Genomic DNA, 17225 nt, shown 5'->3' on the forward strand with positions numbered 1-17225 from the left:
TGATTTTGCCAATGTCACAGTTGAAAGAAAAAAAAACGAAACAAAAAAAAAAATTTTCGCTAAGCTCTAATAGGACATTAACCGGTGTTGGTAAGTTGGACTACGGGAGTACTCAGTTGAGAATGTAAAACAAAACAGCAAAACAATATTTATAAATATATGTTATTTAAGTGGATAAATTTACATAGAGTAACAAGTTGTTCAAGTCAAAATAACATTAACACAACTTCTCACTGTCCAGTGTCAGATGTCATTGTCATACGAGTATACTAGCACCTTTATTTTTTCCATCCCTAGCACAAACTACAAAGAGTTACTAAAGAAACAAGTTCAAATTCAAGTTTTGTGTGGATATGGCATATGATTCCGTCGTTTTATGTGTTTTAAGGGCAATGTGAATAATGAAGAATACCTAGGTAGTCATTCTTAATAATGTTCTTAAATAAAGCTTGTTTAGGCAATGCATATATCGTTCATTTTTTTTTAACAATTATACACATTTCCTAAGCATTGTATAGAATACCTAGGTATTGTATAGATTAGATTTGGCAAGGTATTATAAATGAAAGACAAAAAAATCAATTTAATCATTTCTGTTTACGTTTCCGAGCTGATTCGACCCCCTCCTGTGGGTTTAGGCTAGGTTAGTATAAAAAAAAGATGCCAGTCAGAACGAATTTGTTTGCGTTTCCGAGCTGGCGCTGGGTCGAACATAATTATGGATACTGTTTTTTGAACAAAAGCTAAATATTCAATGCTGTACTTTATACAAAGAAAAGTTAATGTTCCTAAAAGTTTAATGAGTGCTTGATTTCAAGTTGAGTTTAAATATTTACAGTAAGTCAAATAATTATTGGATTTACTATCAGATACCAGATAATCACTTAATATACATAACAGTTTTACTTAATGCATTAAACTTAAGTAGGTTTGATTTGTGTAGCGTGCATATTTAGTGTTATCAGTTTTCATTGCTACTATAATATAATATTTTGTTCGAAAAAAAATAGGTTTTTCTGAAACAAATATCATTTGTAATTTAATTACCAAGTGACCAATTCCTCTAATTACCAAGTTACTTTTACAAAATGAACTATTGTTACACAGACGTGCATAAAATGTTCCTCATAACACACAAGTACTTCTTATTACCACATTCCTTTATACACTACATTTAACAAGTTTTATATATTGCCTAATGCACGTTCGGCATTGTAGGTATTATAAAGAATACCGGATTTCACATATTTAAAGTACTCTGTGCAGTGCTGTCAGTGTCAATGTCGATATACGCTGTCTTATGGTGCTCCCACATTGCCGTTAGAAAATGTTTAATAACGTTAGTAAACATTTGTTAGCAAACATTTAATCACAAATAAATTTTCATGTTAGAAAATGTTTAGTAATGTTAGTAAACATTTTATAACAAAACAAATTATAACAAAATAATACATGTGTTATCTTTTGTTTGTAAACATTTTATAAGGGTGATGGCGGGATAGGCGGTGCGGTGCGGTGGGGGTTAGAGTACGCAGGTCGCTGCGCGTGGTGTCTCGCTTGTCAGTCCCTTTGTGTCAGCGTGCATCGCTGTGCGTGTGTATTAGTGGTTGCGCGTGCGCCAAGCAATAAAATATGTCCGGTAATTGGAATAACGATGATGTTTACAAACTGATTGAAATGTTTCAAGCAAGAGAAGTACTATGGAACACGATGTCAGAGAGCTACAAAGACCGAAATAAAAAACACGATGCTTGGATGGAAATTGCCAGTGAATTTAATATGGATAAAAAAGTAATTGAAAAAAAGATTCGATCACTCGTAGGTCAATTTAACCGAGAATGTAAATCTAATAAATCTGGTGCAGGAGCTAATGAGTCAAGTAAATGGTTTGCATTTAAAAAACTCATGTTCCTTAAAGGCAAAAATATTCCAAGTTTAACTGTCGATGGAGGGTTGCAGGTGAGTTTTATTTTAACGTCTTTTAATAATATTTAGATGCCCAGTCCAAAAACCCTTCATTTGAAAAATATTCTGCGAATTCTTTTCTTATTTCTTTCCCATCATCTGTCAGGGATTCACATGCTTCAAGTGGTGTTAATTGCTGCTGTTCTAATCTCCATTGTCCATCGATACGTGTACCAGTTACTATGTCATCTCCATCATAGTATTGAGATGGAGCGTAAATCATGCTCGATTCAGTTTTTCTTATAAAATTATGCAGTAGCACGCATGTCATAATTAAAGTAGCAGTTTTTTCTGGATCTAATAATATTGTAGTTCGTAAAACTCTAAATCTGGCTGACAAAATCCCAAATGCGTTCTCTACTGTTCTCCTCGCACGACTCAGTCTATAACTGAAGATTCTTTCCTTAGAATTGCTATCCTGTGGTCCTGGAAAAGGTTTTAATAAGTGTTTTTCTAAAGGGAACGCATCATCTGTTACGAACACATAAGGAACAGGTTTGTTTCTGCCTGGTAGTGAGCTGTCACTGGGTATTTTCAAACTATTGTCGTTAATTTTATTTCGAAATTTTGTGTTTGCGAAAACTCCGCCATCACTTATGCGTCCTTGGCAGCCAATATTCACGTACAGAAAGTTGTATTCTGCGTCCACTATCGCTAAAAGTACAACGCTGTAAAATCCTTTATAGTTGTAATATTCACTACCGCTATCAATTGGCTTTTGTATGGCTACGTGCTTTCCATCGATACTTCCTAAGCAATTTGGGAAATTCCATTTTTCTTCAAATGAATTTGCCACGTGTAGCCACTCTTGAGGTGTTGTTGGTATCTGGAACAAAAATAGAAGATTAAGAAATAGGCGCGAAAAATAAATTTATAACTCGTTATTCTAACAAATTTTATTGGATATTTTTATTAATTATGAAATATTAATAGATTAAAAAATATGATTTCAGTTAAGGGTTGTTAAGTAATAGAAAAAGAAAATCGCGGTTATAGATTTTTTTACAATTTAGCTAATTTGACGCGCCTATAACTTGAAATTATCGTTTAATTCTATTCTTTCAGGGTAACGAAGAAAACAGAATTGCTTCAGAAAACACTCTCAGTTTGAACGAAACAGGAAATACTGTCACTGTAAATGAAACTACGGGCACGCCTTTCGCCACCCCAAAACCATTTCGGAAAAGAAGACGGCCTGAAGTAGAACAAGATCCAACACAACAAGAAGCTGTAAATATTTTACAAAGAATGTACGAATCTAGAAAAAGCAGGGATGAAAATGACGCATTTGGAGAGTGTCTCGATGAAACTGAAACAATTAAAAAACAGTCATGCTAAGAATACTGCTCAACATCACATTAACAATATTTTGTACAATGCGACAATGGGACAATATGATTTTCCAACAACCTTTACAGACCCAACCGCTAGTAGTTCCTGGGGATACAACTCTGAACCAAATCTATCCACTTTTTCGGAAAATAATGCTGACTGTAGCTCGAGAGGATACCACACCGCACCGAGTCCCTCGGCTTCATTTGAAACCAGTTCTTCGGATAACTCCAGGACACATACTCGTACCAGCGCAAGAACACAGAGTCCGTCTAATTTATCGGAATCAAGCCAAGATTCGACCCAATCATTAAACGATTTGTTGGAATCAATCAAAAATTAAAAAATACATGTTTGGTTTGTTAATTATTAAAAAAATTATTAGTAAGGTAAGGTAGTATGATTAGATTAGATCATATTAAAAGTAAATAAAAAAATAATTAAAAATGTTGTTTGACTTACCTGTATGTATTCCTTTAAAACCTCATTGAGAGCCTCGCACACTTCTGGTACGATAATAGATATCACTTGGTCTGACAACTTGAACACATTTCCAAGACTTTTATAACTGCTACCAGTTGCCAAAAATCTTAACGTTACCGCAAGTCTTTCCGTCACACTTACAGATTTTCTAAATGTAGTGTCTCGTTTGCCTATTTTTGCCCCAATTAAATTTTGTAGATATTCAAATTCGGAACTGTTCATTCTTATAAAATCTTTTAAGCAACCGTCAATACCCAAATCCTTGAGATAGTCTGTGGCACTATATTTTCCTCTAGCTTTTAGCGTTTGGCGCATCCAATAAGAGCGCTTTTTCTTCTTTTTTAAACAAAAAATAAAAGCTATTCCAATGAGCAAATCTTCTTCCATTTTCGTGTAGACGTCCTCGGCCCTCAGAAGGCGAAACCAAACTGCGAGCCAATACTAGATGTTATAAAATGTTTAAACATTTTCCATCAATGTAGGAGCACTTATAACATGTAACAGTTTCTAACAAAGTGCAACAATTGTTAACATTTGTTAGTAAATGTTTTGGTGTTATAAAATGTTTACAAACATTTTATAACGGCAATGTGGGAGCACCATTAAATAACATTTCTCGGAAAAACCTTCCATTTTCTTATTAATTTATTTCATGTTGTTTTCCATTCAGCCGTTTATGAAGTGTATACATATAAATTAATAAATAATTAATATCATAATATTCATAATGGTCCCATCACATGAACGATTATAATAATTTTATTTGAATAACTATTTTTCTTTAAGCAAGAAGTGCCACCTCCGAGTGATTATATTTTTGTAGTTCATTAATAATTATTATCTGTAAATTAAAATATTGTGTTTTGTAGAATGACAAGGTTATTTTTTTTAATTTCATGGCCATGGATATAAGTACTTCAGTCGAAATATAAGAGACAACAAGCATAAAAAGAGATAAAACATGGGGCACACTGAAAGTTTTGCAGTTGTGGCTATACCTAAACAACTACAGTTGAATTTCGAATGGTATATTTTTATTGAGTTATTTAAAAAAAAGAGATGCGGGAAATAATTATACAATATTTTTATAAGAGACATTTAAATGTCAAAAGTTTCCTATCGGCCAGTTGTGAATCGCAATTATGCGCCTCGACTCTGAAGAAAGGCAGCTTCCGATCGGGAGAAACAATAAAAATCAAGCTGCAGGATGGCTGGTGGCGACGAATTCCAAAATTGTGCGACTAGATCCGACTAATTCACTACTATTTCTGGGTGCAATCAGATCTAAGCTAGGAGCTGTGGTTCTCAAGACTCAAACATGGTGCCGCCGCCGGAATAAGCTTATTCTAGCGTGGACAGTAAAACACCTTAATAACTTCAAAACGGCGTAATGACTAAATCCAGTTTTTTACGACTGGAACCGACTACATAGACTTTTTTAGATTAATCAGATCTAAGCTAGGTCTCGAGATTGAGAAATGGTGCCGCTGAAATAAGTTTATTCTAGCGTCAACACCCTTATAACTTTTGAACGGCGGACCGGCTAAATCTAGATTTTTTAGACTTTTCTTTCTGGCTAGTCATATTTCAAAAGCTCGACCACGGTCACGCTCGACTAAGGCACGCGTGTCCACTCAGCAGTGTGGAACTTCTCTACATGAATTCTTGTGTTCACATCCACAACCTCATAGGAAGTACGTGAAATTGTCTCGTTTAGGCGTGCCTTAATCGTTATATTGGCTTGACAGACACGGTGGTGCAGTGAAACGCTGTGGCGTTTTCGCGCGCCCTCTGGCCATTTTTTAAACATACGTTATAAATCCTTGTACTTTTTGAATTTGTTGTAAGCAATAACGGTTGTAACAGTTTTAGTCGTTTAACTAGCATTTTTGTTTAAAATTACTCCTCTTACTACAGTTACATTACAAAGATTGATAATTGTGTAATGAATACAATACAATACAAAAATTCTGTATTGTACAACAAAATGGAAACAAATACAATTAAATTAAAAAATTACATAGTACAATCTATTCCTTTTCTGTTTTCTTGGGTTTTCGGGGTTAGCGTCTAGTATTAAAACTGTGATATTTATTTAATTGGCTTGAAGTGTCAATGGTCCGCTTGTTTGAACTTGATGCGCGGGCGCAATTATACAATGTTTTTTGTGAAATGCTTTTTTTATTCTGTTGTAAATTTTTTAATGTTTCTTTTGTTATTCACAAATGTTTACATGTCTCAATTTGCTTGAAATACATTTTTTATCAACAATTCCATTGGATTTATGTTACATACATTACATCTAGATCTAGCAGTTCAACGCAGATCCTTACAAATCCTTATACATATAATTGTTTTATTATAAATAAAATGTAAAATTGTTCAGTATTTTATAAATTATACAGAAATATTATTTACAATATTGTTGTTTTAGTTGATTTGTGTAGTGAAATATTTTGAAATGGACATAACACCGTTGTGGGTTATAATTTTGGTATTATTGCCGTTTACAGCGGGGTTGATATGAGCGTTGTGAAGCTCGGCCACTTGTGTAGAATATGCGGCATCAGGACCACAGTATCCGTCAAGATTGCCCATCCTGCACAAAAAACAGACAATTACATAGCATGTTACATTCAAGGATATCTCCACACCAGTGTCTTTGGGGACTTTATTATCATCGTGTATGGTTTTCACTTTGGTCTTAATAATTTTTTGTCCGTTATATGTTTTTGTACAGGTGATCTGTTGTGTGCAACGTGAAATAGACGATAGAATTTCCAAGTTTATTTATTATTTATTTATAATTTTTATGAAAATTCACGGACAAATAATACAATTACGGTATACTTAAATGTGAGTAATCCAATGCCATTTACGAATTTCCACCAACATGAAACAATATAAAGTCAAAGAGAAATTTTAAGATAAAACAAAAAACACTTAAATTAAAAATAATACAAAAGTGATAGACAATTAAACAAACAAAACCAGTGTATTTATCACTTGAGGATGGAAAAAGAAGATTCATCACGTGGTGTGTCAAAATGACGTTTGGTAATTCCATTGAATGTCACGATGTTTTAGGTACTACTATGATATTTGATTATTTTTTTGTGAAATTGCTGTATTAGTTTGTTATAATTATTAATAACAAAGATGGAACACTTAGAAAAAGTTCCTTCTATCTGGCCGGATTCGAACCGACGTCTTCTAGCAAACCGTGCCCGACGCTACGCCAAGTAAGGTCGTAAGGTCCACTGGTTCGTTTCGTAGCTTAGTTGGCGTCGCGTCTGCCAAAATAAGAATAAAGAAGGCAATTAGTAATCATAAGAACGTCGTAACATTCACAATGCAGTTATTTTTAGCAAAATTTTATGTTTTATTATTTGTACATAATATTTAGAATTTTATGAAAACTGGCTACCCTCCATATGTCATTTTACTCCGTCTTCAAAAAGACAAACTATAGTGAATAACAACCACTCGGGATGTCGCCATCCTTCTTTACAATTAACAAAACAAAATTTTCATATATAATGAAATTTTCGTATATAATTATTCAACATAAGCGACTGTATCCCGTGTGCGCGATTGCATCGATGCAATCGCCTATAACTCGCAAGTGTAGCGAGGCAATCGCGCGTTCGGTTTGCATCGCTGCTAAAAGTCCGAGTTTGTAATCGCTCTAAACCGTTCACTCGGTGTTTAACATTATGAAAATATGTTCCTTTGTGAAATTTCCCATTATTTATTTTATTTATTTATTTATTTAAAGGAAGAAAACTAAATTAAGTAAATAATAATAACCGAGAGTCAATTAAAAATCCTCATAAATCATAATAAGGAATCTGGTTGCACGATTCACCTAACTTATTATGAAAAACTTAAAAAAAGAAAAACCACAAAAGTTGAAAGTCTCACAAAGGTATTCCAGAACTCTACTCAGCGCTTAAGTCAGGACTTGAGTATGATTTAAAGCACTAAAAATCATAGTCAGGTCATATTTCCAGTGCTTGAAACCATATTCAAGTCCAGACTTGAGCATTGAGTAGAGTTCTGGAATACGACCCTAAGAGTCAAAGAAGTGCTCAGTCAGTGCTCTCATTGCTGATATCACACTCGTATTGAAAAGGTCAAGATCAAAAGTATTACATAAAATACCATAGTTTGATTTATAAACGTATAGTTTTGTATACAAAGCCTTAAAATCTATATTCTTATCTAGCGCCGTGCTTACGGCTGGATCACAATCGACAAAGCTGCATACTTACCAAAATTCATTACCAGGGTGTGCATTACCGTCCCATGCGTAAGTCATCACAAGTAACTTCCCTTCATTTTTGCCCGTCAACTTTGACGATAACTTTATGTTCTCCAGCTGCACGTTTATACCACCTGTTGTGTTGAAAGTACGCATTAATTTTTATGATATCAAGTGATGGAACAAACAAGTCGTGCGCCTGGTCACAGATTACTTATTAGTTACCACATACAAAATCGAAAATACTTACGCTATATAGCGTACAAATCTGACTAACGACACCAGATGCTCACTACGAGGAAAAAGGAACCTAAGCACACGCTAAAGAGGTCAAAATATCGTTGCCCACCGTGTGCAGTCGTGCGGAACCGATTGCTGGGGTTCTGTAAGGATTGTAATGTAAATGAAAGACTTGTCTGAGAGCTTGCACTGTCGGCTCTTATCGCGTAACCTCGAGAGAGTGACGGAGCCCTGGTCTGGTAGTAAATGACAAGGCTGTCCATAGCAGTTGCCACGCAAGAGATTTAAATCGCCGCACAGCAACTACGCCCATCACTCTGGGACAAAAATTGACAAGTCCCAAGTGCCTGTCATTTCAAGCAACCTTACTCTTCAAAACCGGAACGCAGTAATGTGAGCATTACTGCTTACTTACTTAGGTAACGTGGCATTACTTCCCTGGACGAACTCTGTCACAAGGATCTCTACTGCTACTAGATAATGCATATGAATTCAAATATATTTCATTATTATGAATAGTAATAATGTAGTATGTACATAATCAATGCAAAATTAGTAAAAAGTAATGCAAAATGGATGTAAAGAATTTTAGTTTGATAAATGGCGACTGAAAACATTCCTAATGTTGTATTTTTGGGCACAAATATTAATTTCTATATCAGGTCTAACATAATTAATAGTGCAATAGCGAATTGTTGGTTTATATAGAATAACTAGCCCTTACCTCTGGGATGTCCTGTCCATTGTAAGAACAATTTCTTCACTGTCACTGGGTCGTCTTCGGTGCCACTTCTGTCCGTAAATAAAGCTGCAAAATAAATGATTAATAATTTTTAAGACAAGTATTTGGAAGATTTATATTTCGATACCTCTAATGAACACTATGCCAACTTTATTTTTTGGTAATTTTCTGTTATTTTTGTAAACAGCCATATTAATTTACTAATATTATGCTCCCCGAATTCTGTGAAAAAAGGAAACAAAAAACAAAATTCTAAAAAAAGCAAACGAATTTTGTGAATAAAACAAACAAATAATTACAACTTTTTCATTAAAAAAACCGACCTTAAAAGTTCGTGGAATTACGTTTGTTTGCCAAGTTTTAATGAAATCGGTTAACGGAAAGTGCGCGAAACTGTATCCCCTAAATTGCACCCTTACAGGTGGAATATTTTCTTCAAATTTAAATGGGACTATTACTGCGGTACCCTCTTTCCAACAAAAAATAATCATCTAAATCGGTTTTTGTTGCGAAATTGCGTAATATACACAGAAAAAAAATACAGTAGAATTGAGAACCGTCTCCTTTTTTCAAATGTGTTAAAAACTAAAATAAACACAGAACAGGTGGCCTACTATGAGCTTATAACCAGCCAGCCAAGTTCCATGCAATTCACTTGACGTGATAAAACTGAATTGCTTAAATTCGTATCATGACCTATACAAAGTTGATGATGAATTCGACTTTTTAAACGTTACATACTAAATCATATGAAAGAAATAGACAGATGTATTGTCCTGGGAGCGTTCAAGCACAATAGTGCTCGGTTAATAAACCGATTGTGTTGAAAAGGAGAACAATTACATTTTTTTATTAATTTTATTATTAATTATACTTACTACGTTGTCTTGTAAAATCGGCAACTTTTCAGTCATACTTTACAATTTGTCTTACGACAAAATTACATGTCATGCCTTGTCATTATCAAAAATGTATAACAATAGTTCATTACCAAACAAACAAGAGAACGGATAACACTAGTGCAATATTATAAAAAATAAAATAAAAATTCTTACCGACTCAGTTTTCGCAATAAAAAAAAAATTCGGCGACATAGATTTAATAACTGTAATAAATATGTCACGGGGAAGTTTATTTAAGGGTTTTATAACACATTGCATGCCATGCTATGGCCACTGGTCGTAACGTGTCCGAAATTTAAATGCACATTTATAATCTATGCTACAAGGGCGGAGTGCCACCTTTCTAAAGGAATGAAACTTACGTCATCATCGAAATGAGTTTTTGTGCTTTACATGTTTTGATACAATAATAACAAAACGGGCTTTGGGTGCCAAACGCCCTTGTCGCTCGCAATGCTTCAACTGTTGTTTACCCGAACTCGGCCTGCGTTAAAGACTCCACCAACTTTCTTTCTGTCAGAGTATGAAATTGGCCAAGCTATTATTATTTATTAGTTAATTTATATTTAATATTAACACCTCAAAATGCTACGTGACCGACGTTAATAATTTTTAAGAAAGGTACATTAATAATTTTTACCCATAACGAACTCGGAGGGCCTGATGTAAGCAAAATTAACGTCCGCCACGTGGTTAATCAAGCCTTTCTCCAGAAACACCCGAGTGCGCTCCAAGAAAGTTAACACGAATACGTCTGCCTGATGGTGAGATATCTTCCACACTCCGAGACCTGAGGATAATCAAAATAAGTTCAATTGCGCTGATTCAAATTCGTCAGTTTTTTTTAAATTAGAAAGGGTTTTTATAGATTTCTTTTTGGATTCACTATAAAGGTCACAGCTCATTAGAGCCACTCGGCACCCACTCCGCACCGCCTCGCCTCGTGCGGTTAGAATTCTTTATAAAGAATTGTATGGGTATGCGCTCACTACATCAACTCCGTAGCGTCTCCGGATCGCCTCAGTCGTAAACCCTCCATGCGCGGGCGGCGGGTGGACCACTCGGTAACAACTCGCTGCTAGCATGCTTGCCTTGCGCATTGCCAACGCGCGGGTCAAAAGCGGACCGCTTTGGCATTACGAAACACACGTGTAGACCTAGTGCCAGTTGTTAACAAACTACTCAAAAATTCGTGGACCGCGCGACATCCACTGGTTGACCGCGCGACGTTTTGGCGATAACGCGGCGTCCACCCGTGGATCACCTGTCGACAACGAGTGGACGCCGCGTGGTCAACGAGTGGACGCCTTACGACAAGTTGCGGCAACAGGCGATTATGTCAATTTCATAGTAAATTTGTTTCATGTTAAATGTATGAAAATAAAATATTCACTGCATCGAGTATATAACCAGAAATAGAGATGAAATAAGGGCCATCCATCCCTGGAAATCATTAGGCAAATGGGCCTTGTATCACTTTTAAATATCAACTCTCGTTTGCGTTGAAATTAGAAAGGTGAAACAATAGAGCGCCAACAACTGACCTGTATGTACGTCTCCGTATATATTATTCCAAAAATATTCTGTATAGGTATATTGTAATAAAGATAATAATCTCTAACAAGGGTTGTTGACTGTTCCATTCGATGGTGTGGGAAAAACAGCTAATCATCTAGTTACAAAACAAACGGAATCACATTTCATCGGTAATTAAATATGTAATTTTTCAATTTTCGTCCATTATAGCAAAGCTCAAGTTAAACTGGAAGTTTGAAAGTGAAACAAACGAAAAAAAAAGTGAATAACACCCGCCAATTGTTTCGAATTCGGGCTGGCCAATCGGAGCGCAGTTGTCACCGTAATGATTCGGCAAAATAGTTTTCAATCAAATTAAATGACATTTCGTCTCTATTTTTGGTTATATATTCGATGATTCGCTTCTAGTTGCCGGTTGCTTGTATCAAACACAAGACACACGTTTGCATGTTGCCTTACATTTCGTCGGCTAAATTTGAAAACCTCGTATCTCCGTTTTTGGACAAAACCCCTTTTAACTCTTCAAGCGCCATATCGAAAAATTAAAGCTCAAAATATAATTTCTAGACCCTTTTTTAGTTATGAAATAAAGGTATAATCATAGATTGCCACATAATTATTTCTAGTAATTCTGTTTTTGTATCTACTGAAGTCTAGACATGAATAAAGCTAGCGTGCCAGATGATATTCCAGCAATAATTCTGCGTAACTGTGCGCCAGAGTTGTCTCCTGTTCTTACGCTTGTATCGCCTCTCACTTGAGACTGGTGTAGTTCCCAGGTCGTGGAAGCATGCAAACGTGCAACCTGTGACCAAAAAATTAGCAGACCGGACTCTGTCAACTATCGCCCTATCTCGGTCACTTCCACACTTTGCAAGATTATGGAACGTGAGCTTAATAACCGTCTCTTGTCGTACCTTGAATACAACAATCTCCTCAGTGATAGCCAGTACGGTACGCACATATACTTTTTAAGTTAATACACTATTGTATTAACAATGATACATGTTCACGAGGTATTTTTTCGCATGACATGTCGCACGAGAAACCAAATACAATCGACTGTGAACTGGCACCCAGTATTATCTCAATTTTGACAACTTTACATTGACTTTACTGGTGAAGAAAAAAATTGTTTGCGACATTTATATACCATCTGGTTTATTAAAAATACGTAGTGTATGTGTAATAAAAATATTTAAAAACTACGTATTTTTATTTAATAAATCAGATGCTATATAAATCACGTCAACAATTTTTTTCTTCACCTGTAAAGTCAATGTAAAGTTGTCAAAATTGAAATAGTACCGGTTGTCAGTTCACAGTCGTCTGTCGTAAGTGAAAATGGTGGAATAGACAAGACACGATTTGAAAATTGAAAAAATTACTGAGTGGAATAAAAAAAAATTCTTGTTTATAAGTGGATATATAAATATTCTTCTTCTTATTTAAGAACTAGGTAGGCTCTTGTCGGTGGAGTAATCGCCAATCATCTGTTTAGCGCTTTGGCCTAGATTTTCTGATACGACACGACATAATTTTTTTTCTTTATCTCATCTAAATAAATTCGTCTCAGTCTTCCTCTGCCTCTCTTTCGATCTTCCCTTCTATTATGTTTCTAACAAAACTGTCATGACGCATCAGATGACCAAACATTTTCCCCTTTCGGTTCTCTATTGTCTTTAATAAGCTTTTCCTTTCATTCACTATTCTAAACACCTCTTTGTCTTTCTTTCTGTCCAACTGATTCCATTCATTCTTCTCCAGTTTTACATCTCAAATGCCTCCAGTCGTCTCTCTGTGTCATTGGTCACGTCTCATTGCCATACAATGCAATACTCCAAATGCACACTTTTATCAACCGTTTCCTGGCCTTTTTTGAATATTTTGCTTTTAATAGACTTTTTTATTGTCGAAAGCCTTTTCAGCCATTGCAATTCGTGAAACTATGTCTGAGGTACACCTGGCAACATTGGTTATCAAACTGCACAACTATCTAAAGGTAGCTATTTCATCCAATGGTTTTTTGTTTGGTTTTCAATTGTTTAATTTTATGATTGGTTTATCGGTATAGGGTTTTGGATTTTTACAACTGGTAAGTAATTTTGTTTTATTAGTATTCATCTTTAATCCAAGTTCTGTAAACACTACAGCCATCGATATTATCTCTTGCAACTGTTGAGCGTTTTCAGCTAAAGCAACTACGTCGTCTGCGAACCTAGTGATTTGCAATATTTCACCATTAAACTTGACACCCCCCTTCTCTGATTCTACTATCTTCCTGATTGCATGTTCTATAAATATATTAAATATAATGGGTGAGAATGGACAACCCTGTCTAACGCCTTGTCTAATCCTTGCTGATTGCTTTTCAGATAAGTATTATGCATAAATAAAAATAATCCAGTACTTTCTTCAAGTTTTCTCAATTCCACCATTTTTTAGTTACGGCAGATTTGATTTCACATGGGATGTGTCACAAAAATTCCTTACCGGCACCAATAACATTGACGAAAGCATCTTTTCCTGCAATTTCGGCTCTAGCTTCGGCTTCCAACAGGACGCATTCAGCTGTCACACTCAATCTTTTGTAATAAACTTCGTTATCAAATATGCAAGTGTCCGAAATAGTAACATATCTGTCTTGATAACGTTGCTCTTCAGATTGTTTGTTGGGGATATTAACTGATGACTTTAGACCGGTGTAAGTTGGACTATGAACCTGAAAAAAAGAACGAAAGTGACAAATATTCAAGGAACGCAACAACATTTTACTTTGAATGAAGGGCTGTCCTTATTCGGCACTTATGAGCAATTACAAATGTTCCTACTGAGTGGACAGACATCTACATTTAGATACAAAGAGTGACATGGAGTGGTTAAAACCACCAAGTGTTAATTGATTAAAACTGCCTCCAATGGCGAACGGTTACCATGCTGGTCTGCCACGCAGAGGCCTCAAGTTCGATTCCCGGGCTGGGAGAAATATTTGTATGGCCTACATTTGTTTCCCTCGTGAGTTTGGGTGTAATTTGTGGTTGACTGTGTGTGTCCATAGTGTACGCGTTATTTATTTATTAAAAAATATATATTTTTCAAATTCACAATCAAATTTAATGAATTTCGTAGATACATTATACATATAGAATTAATATTAGGTATTAATGTTTATATTATATGATACCAGCATTATTTAAAACAAGCTTTTGCTCCAACAAAAAAAATCATCAAAATCAGTTCACAAATTTTGGAGTAATCGCGTAATAAAAAAAAAAAGTGGAACTGAGAACCTCCTTCTTTTTTTCACGTCGGTTAAAACACAAACATGATAAAGAAATAAGCATGGCATTCATCGCCTTGTCTGCAAACAATGATACCTGATAGAACTCGGCCCACATCTGTCGCCAGTTACTCCTTGCGTCCTGGCTTTCGCCGAATCCATTTTCAGCCGTGTTCTGTTTCTCAGTTATTAGTATATCCTCGTATTCCATACGGTCTTGGCGTTCAAATCTAGGTCCAATTATGCCTGCAAATGACAGTTGCAATTATGATGACATCATATTCAATAATTTTTTTTAATAATAATAATACTTTCTCCACAAAATACAACAACAAAAAGTACATAAACAATCTTAGTAATTTGGGAACAGTATTTTGTAGGAGCTGGTGCTTGCTATAGGTGTAACACCCGTGCTACAAGTCACCAGGCCCCAACCGTTGCAAATGAAAAATATGTTACTAAGTATACATATACCAACCAAAAATTATATGAGAGACAAAAGATGAAAATATATATTAATATTAGGAACATGTCATTCTTTTAAATAAATATTCACTCACCAATGATAACAGCATCAGTTTCCACATCATTGCCACCAATTTTTTGCCTATTCTCCCTTTTTCCATCATTATGGCACTGAGTGTGTCCACTCACATACACCATCGAGGAAAGTTTCATTTCATCATAGCTCAAGCAGTGTTCTAGTCTGAGAGGAGACGTTTCTGCTTCTGTACCGACGGCTTCCCAGCCTCCTTCGCTGTGCGTGCATCATAATTTAAAAGTACATGTATTGCGTATATTTCAATAAAAAAGGGAATGGAAGGTTTAAAATATCTCAAGTACAATTATAATTTATTTATTGATAAGAGCAAAAAGCTGGCATTTATACACTCAAATTAGGCGAACCTGGATCTAAATGTATAATGCCTTCACAATCAATATTCTTGATTTACATTCAAACAATATGGGATATAACACAAAGAATAATTAAAGAACACGAACCTGCGTCTGTTAATAACTAGCGAAATAACTTCACAAAAATAAATGAACATAGTAAAATATCATGGTTGTAGCATGGCAGTATATCACATGCAATGCATGATAAACTTCTCCGTGACATATTTATTTCAGTTGATAAAGCTTTGTTGTAACTATTAGAATTGATTTTTTTTATTGTGAATACTGAATAGGTAAGATACCGCACTAGAGGTTCTTTTGATTCTTCTGTTTATTTGTTAAAGAACTATTGTTATACGTTTTGAAGAATAAGGCTAACGATATGAAATTGCGTATATAGCCATCTTTGTCGTTTAATCATCGCCAGGAAAACGACGTAACAAAAATTGTTTGCATATTTTACATTATATTCGTTTTTAGGTACGTACTTCTAATTACTCTCATGCATTGAACTGTATTAAAAATGTTCTCCTCACTTTTTTCCAATAATTTATACATAATTCGTTGATTTTTAATATTTTTTTTTATATCGTTTATCGCGCTCAATTTTTGCGTTTATAAAATTACTGCGCAGAACTGTCAAAATGTTCTAACATCATGCACTGCGATATTCTTTTGTAGTCATTGGTCGAGGCGCTAGCAATGCGACAAAATTAAGGTTGGATACTTGCAATATGATGAAAAAAAAACATTAAACAAATTAAAGCCAAAACGCTACGAAATCAACTCTATGAGTTACAGTGAAATACGCCCCGCCCTGATTTCGACAAAGCAGCTAAGGTACGGTCTTTTTGTGTCATGCGAAAAGCATTAAGACAAAACCCAGAGATGAGCATAAATGCAGTAAAATAAATGTGACGCGGAATGGTCCTAAGATAATAATTAAATCTCATATACATTATATTTACCCAGACATTCCAAAAAGTAGTAGATATCTATCTTGTGGGGTCATGAAAACGACGGCTCGTTTTTTTAGTATCCTGTCGATCAAGTCAGCCACTGACATGTCTTTATACAATGCTTTTTCAATACTCGAGCCGAATTCTCTGAAAATTTTAATTACAACATTATTTTATGTACACCATAACACGATTTTATAAGAAGAAATGCTTTAAGACTTTTTAGAACGTAGAAATCACAGTCCATTCTATTATGGAGAGAAATGAAATTATTATTATATAATTATTAATACAAAGATCGAACACTCAGAAAAAACACTCAGAAAAAATTACTTCGATCCGGTCGGATACGAACCGACGTCTTCTTGCATACCGTGCCAGACGCTATACCAATTAAGCCACGGAACGAACCAACGGACCTCACGAATTTTTCTATGTGCTTGCGTCGTGTCTTTGTACTTGGTCTTTCAACGACTTTTTTAGTCGTAGCGCCATCTATGAGAAATCTATTGCAGATTTATCACCCAGTTAGTACCTTTACAGCTACCAGTCCTGGCGAGAGATGTCGCTATTCATTGTATTTATTGAATTGATATTCAATTATTTTTTGTGAAATTACTCCACT

The 17225-nt window shown here is 35.1% G+C and overlaps 2 protein-coding genes across 2 annotated transcripts in view; both read right to left on the reverse strand.

The window, feature by feature from the left end:
• Nucleotides 1–1304: 1304 nt before the first annotated feature.
• Nucleotides 1305–4349, reverse strand: LOC113227456 (putative nuclease HARBI1). Its single transcript, XM_026460385.1, has 2 exons — nucleotides 3760–4349; nucleotides 1305–2791 (listed from the first exon to the last, which is right to left on the reverse strand). The coding sequence occupies exons 1-2, from the start codon at nucleotides 4165–4167 to the stop codon at nucleotides 1982–1984; spliced, it is 1218 nt and encodes a 405-aa protein (XP_026316170.1). The 5' UTR covers nucleotides 4168–4349; the 3' UTR covers nucleotides 1305–1981.
• Nucleotides 4350–6131: 1782 nt separating this feature from the next.
• LOC113227336 overlaps nucleotides 6132–17225 on the reverse strand; it is a 31551-nt gene continuing 20457 nt past the window's right edge. The window contains exons 15-22 of the mRNA XM_026460229.1: nucleotides 16610–16747; nucleotides 15305–15501; nucleotides 14842–14990; nucleotides 13958–14186; nucleotides 10569–10718; nucleotides 9009–9092; nucleotides 8055–8178; nucleotides 6132–6379 (exon numbers count right to left, since the gene is read on the reverse strand). Of these exons, the coding sequence (XP_026316014.1) occupies nucleotides 6211–6379; nucleotides 8055–8178; nucleotides 9009–9092; nucleotides 10569–10718; nucleotides 13958–14186; nucleotides 14842–14990; nucleotides 15305–15501; nucleotides 16610–16747 (1240 nt within the window). The 3' untranslated portion in view covers nucleotides 6132–6210. The remainder of the gene's footprint in view (nucleotides 6380–8054; nucleotides 8179–9008; nucleotides 9093–10568; nucleotides 10719–13957; nucleotides 14187–14841; nucleotides 14991–15304; nucleotides 15502–16609; nucleotides 16748–17225) is intronic.

Source organism: Hyposmocoma kahamanoa, unplaced genomic scaffold (genome assembly GCF_003589595.1).
Source record: "Hyposmocoma kahamanoa isolate Upper Pololo Valley unplaced genomic scaffold, ASM358959v1 210, whole genome shotgun sequence".
In the NCBI taxonomy this organism is placed as follows: Eukaryota; Metazoa; Arthropoda; class Insecta; order Lepidoptera; family Cosmopterigidae; genus Hyposmocoma; species Hyposmocoma kahamanoa.

Bases quoted from the DNA above. Each gene is read 5' to 3' on its own strand.
- LOC113227456 (XM_026460385.1), bottom strand. From the start codon at position 4,167: ATGGAAGAAGATTTGCTCATTGGAATAGCTTTTATTTTTTGTTTAAAA. The intron at 2,792-3,759 runs GTAAGTCAAACA...TTTTTGTTCCAG, and splicing joins TTTTAAAGGAATACATACAG to ATACCAACAACACCTCAAGA.